The sequence below is a fragment of the Apis florea genome, unplaced genomic scaffold (genome assembly GCF_048593485.1).
Source record: "Apis florea isolate Af1SG1 unplaced genomic scaffold, ASM4859348v1 contig_3193_pilon, whole genome shotgun sequence".
In the NCBI taxonomy this organism is placed as follows: domain Eukaryota; kingdom Metazoa; phylum Arthropoda; class Insecta; order Hymenoptera; family Apidae; genus Apis; species Apis florea.
Window position 1 is genome coordinate 755,113 of NW_028256721.1, and position 12,353 is coordinate 767,465.

The following is a 12,353-nucleotide window of genomic DNA, read 5'->3' on the forward strand; positions in this document are numbered from 1 at the left end:
ATATTCTATTTGTTTTACATTTTAAAAATATTTAATCTCTGCTAAATAATTCTTTTTAAAATAAAAATATATTTTTATAAATAATTATATACATTATTATATACATTATTATAAATAAAAGATTTTTATTTATGAAAATAAATTAAATAAATAAATAATAATATAAACGATTTATTTGTATTAATTTAATTTAATTCAATCTGTGAAATAAAAAATGAAAATAAATATATGTAGGCATATTATCAAATCATTATTTTTTGAGAGTTTTAAATTTTTTATAAAATATAAATATACAAATATATACATACAAAATATAATTATAAAATATTTAACATTATATATGAAATAATGTTTCACTATATATATATATATATAAAACAAGCATATAGTATATATATACTATACTATATAATATATATATGTATGTATTATATTGATAAACATATACGTATATATTTATTCATAATATATATTAATAATAATTTATATATAATTTATATATATATATATAAAATTTCTATAAAAAAAGAATTTTTAAAAAATTATCATTATATTATTATATTAAATAATTTAATAATTAAATTAAATTAAACTATTCAATTCATAATTTTATAAAGAGAAATAAAAAGAGAATTCGATTTCATAATAACATAATCTGCGCAGAAAATCTATGAAAATGCTCCAAACTGAGCACCTATGCGTACGCATTCCCAAATCACGTGACCTCAGCGGTCAAATTCTCTGAAGGAGACGCTCATTCGCTATCCATGCATCGCGAAAGAAAGACAGCTGAATTTTCTATACGTTTCATATCACGGGCAAGATGAGTCAGTAGTTCACAAAACAATTTGCACACGAAAGTGTGCCGACACAACTAATTAATCATGGAGTAAGTAATATTTATTATCTTTAAAAAAGTAACTTTATACTTCACTTTAGACCATCGTGCAATATGTCTGCCATTTTGTAAATCTATTACATTGACCACAAATACTACTGCTTAAACAATCATTTTATTAAATAATATTAACCAATTTTCATTGAATATTACTTTACTATTATATATTACATTTTAATATATCTTATAATACAATTAAATGATTAAATGCAATGAAAAAAATTTAACCAAATGACATGATCTAATGTTGCGTCATAAAGATTTAGTTGGCCATTTTTTCCTATATTCTGTAAATTTTACGTTTATAAGTTATTTTTAAGTTATATAAGCAATGAACAACATTTATATTTAATTAATGTGTTAAATTAATTTTTAAATAATTTATTAATTTTATCTAAATTATAAATATATTGATAAATTTTAAAAATATTTTATTTTATTTCTTTAATATCTTTTTTTATTTTAGATTAACAATTAAAATTCCAACTTAATGAAAAATAAATATTTCATAGAATATAAGATATTTCTTTATATTATTCTTAAAATAGTTAATGAGAAACAAAATATTTATAACTTCATCATTAATAAATTGTTCAATTTGTTTATTTATTTTATCTGACATATATATATATATATATTTAATATTTTCAGAGCCAATATGGCGCTCATTTCGAGCTGTGTCGCACAGACGATACAAATTTCTTTTCATCTTTTTTTGATACATCTTGATTGGGACAATATCAACAATGATATCCAATCAGGACCAGGAAAGTTGGCTATGGAAGTTCGAACCAGTGTCTCCTAATGGAACACTGTCCAATGAATTTGAAGATGATTGGTTTTTATTTGATGATAAATCTGTAGATCCTACTAAAAAAATTGCTGAAACTATTATGTATGAAGATCATCCTACTCGTGCACAAGTAGCTACAAAACTTTTGGAAAAATTAGATGAATGGATTAAAGAAGGTAAGTATTTAATTAAAATTTATATAAATTGTAATACACAAATTGTTCATTAAATCTGATTTTTATAAATCTAATATTTTATAACAAAAATCTACCTAATATTGAACAAATTTAAGAGTTTAGATTCATATTATATATTATGTTTTATATTTAAATATATATACTAAATCAAATTTAATATTGATATCATATAAATGAAATTATTATAATTTTCATTTTAAATTTAATATAAATATAAAACTATTTCATACACAAATTTTATTAAAAAATCTTCATTATAATCTTATTAAAATATTAATATTTTAAAATCTATATCTCTATATTTATTCAAAAAATATATATATATATATATATATATATATATATATATTAATTATAATAATAAGCTTTGTTATGCTTGAATTCTAAGTCGAATTGATACAAGATTGAAATTATTGTAATATATTGCATTTAGAAAGATATGACTTAATATATCTAATATATCTTTAAATACGACCGATATAATTCTGTATATAATTCACAAACATTTATATACAATTTTATATGTATATGCATCTATTAAATTACATTCTTAAACATTCTTTAGTTTTCAAAGCTATGTGCATCAAAAGAAGAAAGAAACTTTAACATTTTCGATATGCCTATCGCTTTCATTCTTCCTACTTCTTCTAGCATGTATCATATTTTCCTTTCTTTTTTCTTGAAAAGAGAGTGGGACAAACTGGTTAACCTCTATACAAACGGCTTTGGTTGAAGGCCGATAGGGGAATGACGTGTGTTTTAACAGTCTTGGAGTAGGGGCGTCAGAGGGGAAAGTCCAAAGATAAGCAGGAGTGGTCTCGCAGTATTACAAACTTACTTAATCGTACGATTCTGTCGATTAGTCTTCGTTACAAGTCAACTTCTTGACGATACTTAATCACTCTGCAAACTTTAAGCTTGTTATTATTTTACATTTACCAATACTTCAATCGAATCAATTCTTCTATAAAAAATAAGTTTTATTTTTCTCAATATTAAAATCTATCACGTTTATTATTAACTTATATGTGTTATCAACGATCAGTGATCTTAACAATTGAAAAAATTGATTTAATTTTTTGTATTGTGATATCATATATTATAATATATCTATAATTTATATCTATATAGACATTATTTATTTATAAAAAACTGAACAATTATATTTTGAATGTGAATTTTTTTATAACATACGTTAATTTGTTGCACGTGTTTTTGATTTGGATTTGGTGAACTCAAAATTGCATTAGTTTTTAAACATAAGATTGTAAATTATTTTTGTGAGATAAATCATGAACAGTAACTTTTAATTAATTAAACTTTTAATTATTGATCAATAATCGAATGATTGATAAAGTGCGTAATATCAATAATCATATAATTCAAGTTAAATATAAGAAATATAATTAAAAAACCTAGTAGACATATAATGATTAAACAGATCTGTGTATAGAGCAAACATTTTAATAATACTGGCATTTTTAAAAGTGAATAAAGAGAAACTATTATCGTCTCGATGCTGGAGAGTACTAATGTTGTGTAATAGCATGCAGTTCGCATATCGCTACACGTGGAACCGAGAAATTATTGTCAATTCCCAAAAACTTGTAAAAAGACGTTGAATCGATACAATTTGCAAAAATTCTTGTGAGTGGACTTGGCTAATTCGCGTTAACAACAATCATACTATATATTATTAAAAACAATTTTCAATTTTATTTAATTATAACATATATGCAACATATATTCTTTCTTTTCTTTTATTAGAATAAGGATTCTAGCAAAAACAATCGCACGTGATAATGGCTGGTATATGTTATAGTGGTATGTTTCCTTCCGTTTTCTCGTTTTATTTTCTATCTCGTTCTAGCATTTGCTACAATGAAAAATATCTTTACTACGCATAACAAAACATTGTTGCCATATAAACCGTATAATCGAATAACTGAACTAGTTATCTATAAACATAATTATGGAATTTATTAAATTTTTATAACTTAAAATTTTTTAAATTTTACATTCTGTCTTATTAATTCTCGAAATTTATTTATAATTATATTTATAACAACTATTTAATTAAAAAAATATTATTTATTTTGCATTAATTAATATTTAGTACTAAATAATTTTTGAATTATTTTATATTTTATTGCAATTATTAAATTAAGTATTTAATAATTTAATATTTATTATGACTATAATTTATGCATTTTAACAAAATAAGAAATCAAAAATTTAAAGATTTATTTAAAATAAATTGTTTAAAATTATTTATAAGTTATTTTCTTATTTTTTAACGAAAAATGAAAAAAATATACTTTTCATAACATTTCTTTATAATAAAAAAATATATTCTTATCTAACCCCATGCCCTCTGCATTTAAATGAAGATAACTTACGCATTTAAAGTTAGACTCTGATCCAAGATCTATCAAGAAATAGGTTAGGATTCATTTATAGACAAGAAAATTTTAATGCAAAAACTTTTTTTTAATATTTTTTTCAGTAATCAGATTTAATTGTTTGAAAATTATAAACAGAATAAATAGAATTAAAGTATGATAAATAAAATTAAATTTAATTATAAATTAAAATTTTTTTAACTAATTTATATTTAAGAATTTAAGTTGGATTATGTAAGTTTATTATTATTTATATTTTATTTTTTAATAAAAATATTCAATTTTTTCTTCAATTTTTAATGAAAGTTCAATTTTAGATATTATTTATATATATTATTATATATATATTTTTTAAAATAACAATTGATATATTGATATTGATTATAATATTGAAAGCCAAAGAAATTGCAAATCAAAGAACTTGTTTTTCTAGTTAAACTAGTAATGTCCATGAAATTATATATACATCAATGTACCACTCCTACTTGTTCTTTATGCAAGACACAAGTAAAAGTACTTCTTATTTAATAAACTATACAAAATATGATTGTTTTAAATTTTTATTTTTAATTATATTAATTTTTTAAATTCATATAAAAGAAATTCTTAAATTCTCTGTAATAAAGCTATCTTATATTTATTACAAAATTATTTGATAATAAATATATATAAAATTTGATATATATATATATATATAAAATAAAAATTTTAAATAATATAAAATTCTTATATTTCAATTAATTAGATAAAATAATACAAAATTATAAATTATTTATTTTCACTTTTTATATCTTAAATAAATTACAAATTTTCATTTATATTTAATAAAATTAATTGTCTTTTACAGAACCTTTTTCGGATTGGTTGGAGGAAAAAATAGAATTGCCTATTTTTGAAGAATTGCCAATTACTGAAAATGGACAAATTAAAATAACACCTTATAATGAAATTACAAAAGCTCCCCAGCAAGATGATACGCAAACTTTGCTACAAGAGTTTGAAACTGTTTTGGGAGATGTAGAAGCTTGTCATCAAATAGTCCCTTCATCAAGCTCCACTCTTACACCCCCTCAATCACCTCCATCACATAAACCATTAAATGTGGATACTCAATTACTTGTTACTTTACAACCAGTACAACCATTGTATCCTAATCAGTCCATATATGGTATGGTAGTTCCAGACGAAAAATCATATATAAATGAAGTACGTATACAATGGCATACAAAAAATATACCATTAGATCCAATAAATACAGATGTTGCACATGACTTAGCTGTAGTGGATGAATATGTACGTTTACATACAGAAGATATTCCACCATCTAGTCCTTGCACTAGCTCTGGTGGCAGCTATATTTCATCTGAAGATTCTGTGGATGATCCAGATTGGATTTTCGAATCTGAAAAAAAAAATATGAAACAATCTTGTACTTCAACAAAAAATCGTCAAAAACCTTATTCTCGTCCTTCAATTGAAGATAAAAAAGTTCGCAAAAAAGAACAAAATAAGAATGCAGCTACACGATATAGACAAAAGAAAAAACAAGAAATAAAAGAAATATTAGGTGAAGAACGTGAACTTACTGAACATAATGAAAAACTAAAAAATCAAGTAACAGATTTACAACGAGAAATTGGGTACTTAAAAGGCTTAATGAGAGATTTATTTAAAGCTAAGGGTCTTATTAAATAATCCATTTATATATCAACTATGTTATATTTACTCATTTTTATTAATTTTTATTATCATATTTTTGACACTAACTAATTTTATAATAATACTAATATGTTTTAGCATATAGACTTAAATTACTGACTGTTATTTTCTCTTTTTAAATTAGCGTATATATATGAATATATATCTAAGATCTATCACAGCTTTTTAGTAGGACTACAGAATTATCATCATGTAATATATAAATTATATACTATTTCCTAACTTATTCATGGTCCGTCGAAGATTAGCAAATAAGATACATTAAATAACAATAGACTTTGTAATGTATACAGCCCTATGAAACTCCTTTGAGTGGAAACTTGCTGTTACAAGAAAATCTATTCATAATTTAATGTACCTTAAAATGCAAATTTTTCATTCCAAAAAATTCTAACTCAATCAAATTTCAAATTTTCTTAAAAAAAATATTGTATTAGAAAATAATAAATGGGTTATTATATAATAAATGTTGGTATTTATTTCATGGTAGTATTTTCAAAACTATTCCTGTCTTTTTAATTTCCTAAAATTTTCTAAAATTATTCTATAATAATAAAGTAATACAAATGAGTATTAATTGTACTCTATACATAACTTAATTTAAAAATAAAAAAATCATTTTTATTATGTTATTAATATACTTCACCGCACATTAAGTTGATGAAATTTAAATTAATTGTACAAAAATTTTCAAAATTTACATATATTTAAATTATTTTTTCAAAATAATTTAAAAAGATATATATAGTAAATTTATAAATTATTTTATATTGTACAATATAAAATTTTTTTTATAAGCAATTTATTATAGATGTATTAAAATTAAATATTTTAATTTTAAACAATTTAGAATATATATAATAAAAACGATTACTAAATAATTTATAAAAAACAAATAAATTTCTAAATTTTATTATAGATAGAATAATAAAATGTATTATAATAATAAACAATACAAAATAAAACATATTTCATTTCTTGTAAAATATTTACACAATTTATATATACTACAACTTTATACAACTTTAAACTGTTTTTTAAATCATTAAGAATTATAAGATTATATAGAAAATATGTATGTATATCCACTTGCATTTTTAAAATCTACACTACATATTATTAAAAAATAACATAGATCAAATACAAATATAATTATAACATAGAAAGAACATAAGAACAAAATGACTTTTTATACATTAGATAATTGTTTAAATAACATTCTACAATTAATGACATAAAACTAATTAATTGCAAATGACTTGTTATCTTAATTATCTATTTAACTATTAATTTATTATTATTATTATTATTATTATTTATTAATTTATATTTATATTTATATAAATCATTTAAAATGATTTTTGTGCAAAATTGCACCAACACAGACACAGATATTTTTATATACACATTACATATATGTTTAATAAATATATATATATATGTTATGTGTATATTTACAAGTTATAATCAATAACATAGTATAATTAAAATAGTACATGCTTAAATAGTACAATTTACATGCACAATTATGGTCAATAATATAAGATAAATTGAAAACAATATATATATTTAAAAACTTGCGTGTTTTGTATAATTTATTTTATTTTTTATTTATTAACTCATTATTATTTACTAATCATATCTTTAATCATGTTGTGATTAAAAGATATTATTTGTATGTTTATACATAATGTGCATATCTATATATTATGTACTCTCTCATATTTATTTATTTATGCACATATAAAATGGAAAAATTATTTTTAAATTGTATATATTAATTACAATATAAATTCATAACATTGTATAATAAATATTTTTGAACATAATAAATTTTTTTGAATAGAAAAGAATACTTTGACAGATCTAATACTATTATATGTAATTATTATTAGAAATTGAAGAATGCTTTCTTTACATATTTCATAAGTATCTAATTTTACTTATTTATGCAATACATATTAAATAATATATTATGCAGATATTTTTTTCATTATTTTTAGTCTATGTTCTATTATCAATTCAAATCAACAAATTATATTTAAGATAAATATATATGGAATAATTTTCTTTCAAATCAAAAAACTATATTTATAAATATATTAATAGTAAATTATCAATAGTATCAAGTATGTATTAACAATAAAATTTAAAAATTTTTGTAAATATTTTTCAAATTAAAGCTAATTATTCACACATAAATTAATACAAAAAATATACATAAAATTAATTTATCTTTGTAAACAAAATAATCTGTAATGTAATCAATAATTTAGAAGATTTTGAAAAAATTCTATTTTAATTTTGCTGAAATCAAATATAGATATACATTGCTTATTAATTTACATATTTATTTATTTTTATTTATACTTTTTTATATTTCAATAAAAATATATTAAATGTACATGAAAAGAATGTTGAGTATTATTAATATTATTATATAAATATGCAAATTACGTACATACAAAAGAAACAAGAAATAAAGTATTATTTGGTATATATCTTGTTTACAAAAAAAAAACTTAAAGAAATTTTGAATATGGCAGTTAATCCAATGCAATATAAATATAATTTTCTGGAATGTCATACACAAAAAGTATGAATATTCATGATTTAATGTAATAGACACATTAAAATGAAATATATTACTGCTGACAATAAAAAATAATCTGATAACAATAAAAAGATGATATTATTCACAATCTAAAATGTTAAATATCAATTATTTATATTAAGTTTTAAATAAATGTAAATTTCTTATATAAGAACAATCATAATATAAATATATACAAATATATGGATACTTTTAAGTTCATAAGTTTACAAATAATATAATGTGTGTCAAAGTAATTTTTGTGAAAATAATTATTGATGATAAGTAAAGTACATAAAAATGATTCAAAACAAAATAAGAATATTAAATTTCTATTCATTTATAAAATTAGATGTTTTGATATATAAATTAATTATAATTTTTACATTATATTTTTTGTACATACAACTTATGATGTTCCAAATTCAATGTATATCTATATAAATCGCCAATTACATGCACAAGTTAAATATTCTAATTTAATTATTCATTATATTGAAAAGAAATTACAGAAATATTAAAAAACTTTTCATGTTCCTTTATGTTGCAGTGTCACCTTCCTCTTGTTCAAGTCTAGATGATCCACATACACGACATTTACAACATACAATACATGGTGCGGCCAATAAAAGTAATGGCGATGCAACGAGTAAGAGTAATCCAAATCCAGCAAAAATTCCAATAACCTGTGTTCTGTGCCAAATAACCGATGCGCGTGAGTGACCCAATTTATTTTTACAAGGTCCTTTATCGTAATGTCGCAATAAAAAGTCATCCTATATTGTTTAATGCATTATTTTTTAAAAGAAAATACTATTATTACTATAACATTACTATAACTTACTTATTATCACTATAAATGAATGTAGTAATTACTTACATCTAAAGAAGCTAAACAATACCAACAAAAAACATGTTTACATCTTTTACACATCATTTGAGCACATCCTTCATCTTTTTCAATAGGTACAGAACACATAGGACAACATTTGATATGATCACCATCAAATGGTATACCTAAAGAAATGTCTGAACAAGGACCAGTATGCCAAGATTCTCGACATATAGAACAAAAATCTGTAGAGCAATTAGGACAATGAACTGGTCCAATAGGAGTTCCATTTGATCCAGTAGAATTTATGGAACATATTGTTTCACAACCTGCACGTGGACACCAAGCACGTGCTTTATCCATAGATACATCTATATCACATAAAAAATTATATTAAATTATTAACATTTGCAAAAAATTAATTTTATATACCTCTATTTAATCTGAATTTATAATGTTTTTCCACAAGTTCAGAACTAACAAGACTTGATATTTCCTTCATGGAAAGTATTGCTCCATGTTCACATTGTGCATCAGGACAACTAATTTCATATGCACCTTCTTCAATTTCAAATTCAATATATGCTTTCATACACTAAAATATACAAAATATATATTTATATATATATTTATTAATATATATATTAATAACTTTTCATATAATGATATAAAAGAAACATACATCTTTACAATAAGAACAACCACAGCCTTCTATCTTAAATGTTTTAGAAAGAGAAGTATCAACAAGACATAATTTACAAAAAATACGTCCAAGCGCTTGTTGAGAACTTGCAGGAACAAAATTGCCTGCAGCTAAACTATAGCGTGAACTAGATGCCAATGATAATAAACTGGAACATCGAGAACAAACTCGACTGCGATTGATGGGTCTTCCTTCTAAAGCGGAAGTGCTTAAACCCACAGCAGTTTCACATTTTCGTAATACTCCAGGACCTAGACTCAACCAGCTATTACCACGAGCTTCTAAACTTGCACTACTTTCAGGTCTAAGTAAAGGAGCATCTACTCCTTTTCCTACTGCAGTCCTCTCTGTCAAAGAAAGATTTACAACACTGGCTTCTTTACGCAATAAAGGTAATCTGACTCCAGTAAGTTTATTAGACTTATCAACTTTTTTCTGGTTTGTAGCAACTTTATTAGAAGGATTAACAGATGTCACAGAACTAGTAGCAGTACCCATATCCATTAGTGGAGCTCGTCGTATGACGAGCGAATGTAGGCTGGGCATCCCCTAATTATCAATGTAGATTTCACTACCAGTTACAGACAAGAGCTGTGCTTACTGACTTCTTTTAGACAGTTTGCAACAGCACTTGCCATGTAATGGAAGATGTATATAAGTCATGAAACTTAAAAATGTCACACCCATGAAACAAATTGACACTGCATATTTCATTCCATTCAATCCAATATAATTTCACAACATTTCATATTTTTCATATTTCATTTCCTTACTTGGCACTTTCGAATTTTGTTTTGCATAAGCTGAATATGATTGAATATTGATTTCCATTAGAAAGTTGCAAAATTAAATTTTTACAATATATTTGTATTTTAATATAAATTTGCTGACATGTTTTTGACTTAATTTCAAGAAAACTCAAGATTCAAAATAGTTAATTAAAAAAATAAATTGATAATCAAATAACAATATAGAAATAAATTTTTCGAAATAGTTATACGTTATTAACAAAAAGAAAAAATTTTATTGTCTTCAAACATTATTTATGTTGTGTTTGTCAATTCAAGACATATCGCGAAAGTAAGAAAATTGCTACGTAATATTTTACAACATGTTCAATATTCGAAGAAATACACATCTATTGATATTTTGAATGTTAATCTTTATAAATATATGTTTATTCCATTAAAATATTATTCAATTTTATAATTTATTTTTTTTTAATAGTTTTATTACGGATTTTTTATATACTGTATCACAAAGTACATCAAACAGTATACACAAATTACCGACTAACTACTTCCGCCCCCACTTATATTTTTTTCTTACAATCTCGGAAAAAATTATCACTACATTCATATTATATATAACATATATATAAAAATTATAATTATTTTTGATTTGACATATTTTTTGTTATATTTTCGTTACTCACATAACTCAAGGAAGCAATATTATAAGAAAGAAAATTAAATATTTTAGCAAAACATAATTTCAAATACTAGTAAATTTTTATTACGGAGTTGTGATATGTTGTATTTCAAGATTTTATTAATAATAATAGTAAATAATAAATTGTTAAAACATTCATTGTTTTTTTATATTATTATAATTTATTATAATTTATAGCTTTATTATATATATAATAGTAATAAAATTTATAGAAACATAATATATTCCTATATATTTTATAGATTTTATTTTTTTTTGTAATTTAGATTATTGAAATTAAGATTTCATCTATAAATCATTTCATCATTTATTGATATGAAGGAAACTATAACTAGTAATATTTTGATAAATATTTGAAAATAGAGTTTTTAATCATTTCATATAGTTATTTCTTTTACATATTATAATTAAATAATTAAATAATTATAATGCTATTAATAAAAAATAAATTTAAAATCTCCTAAGACTGAATTTAAAACTAAATTCAGTCATTATGCAATTTAATAAATCTGTTATATTTAATAAAATATTTATAAAAATGCGGGAAATTTAATTTAATTTAAAATTTAATTAAATTTAAAATTTCATTAAGTGAAATAATAATAATACATTTTTATCTTTTTTTTATATCAATTAAAAAATTTGTTAAACTGTAATAAGAAAATAATAAATAAAAGTGAAAAAATTATATTATTCATATCTATACAAATAATAAAATTTTCACATATATCATAACTAATAATTAAATCGATAGTACACTATTA

General features: G+C 21.6%; 2 protein-coding genes across 5 annotated transcripts; one reads left to right on the forward strand and one right to left on the reverse strand.

The window, feature by feature from the left end:
- The first annotated feature begins 663 nt into the window (after positions 1–663).
- Positions 664–6,476, forward strand: crc (bZIP transcription factor crc). 2 transcript variants are annotated; one of them, XM_003691610.3, is made up of 3 exons: positions 664–889; positions 1,550–1,867; positions 5,138–6,476. In XM_003691610.3, the coding sequence occupies exons 2-3, from the start codon at positions 1,645–1,647 to the stop codon at positions 5,983–5,985; spliced, it is 1,071 nt and encodes a 356-aa protein (XP_003691658.1). In that variant the 5' UTR covers positions 664–889; positions 1,550–1,644; the 3' UTR covers positions 5,986–6,476. The 2 variants fall into 2 exon arrangements, with proteins under 2 accessions (XP_003691658.1, XP_012339038.1); XM_012483584.3 differs by lacking the exons at positions 664–889; positions 1,550–1,867 and adding exons at positions 2,702–3,535; positions 3,656–3,712.
- Positions 6,036–11,396, reverse strand: LOC100865941 (putative E3 ubiquitin-protein ligase RNF144A). Of its 3 annotated transcripts, XM_086910565.1 has the most exons (6): positions 11,374–11,396; positions 10,821–10,940; positions 10,117–10,686; positions 9,867–10,029; positions 9,483–9,805; positions 6,036–9,378 (listed from the first exon to the last, which is right to left on the reverse strand). In XM_086910565.1, the coding sequence occupies exons 2-6, from the start codon at positions 10,842–10,844 to the stop codon at positions 9,142–9,144; spliced, it is 1,317 nt and encodes a 438-aa protein (XP_086766691.1). In that variant the 5' UTR covers positions 10,845–10,940; positions 11,374–11,396; the 3' UTR covers positions 6,036–9,141. The 3 variants fall into 3 exon arrangements, with proteins under 3 accessions (XP_086766691.1, XP_003691657.2, XP_012339036.1); XM_003691609.4 differs by lacking the exon at positions 11,374–11,396 and having other exon boundaries at positions 10,911–11,366; XM_012483582.3 differs by lacking the exon at positions 11,374–11,396 and having other exon boundaries at positions 10,821–11,366.
- Between the last annotated feature and the right edge of the window lie 957 nt (positions 11,397–12,353).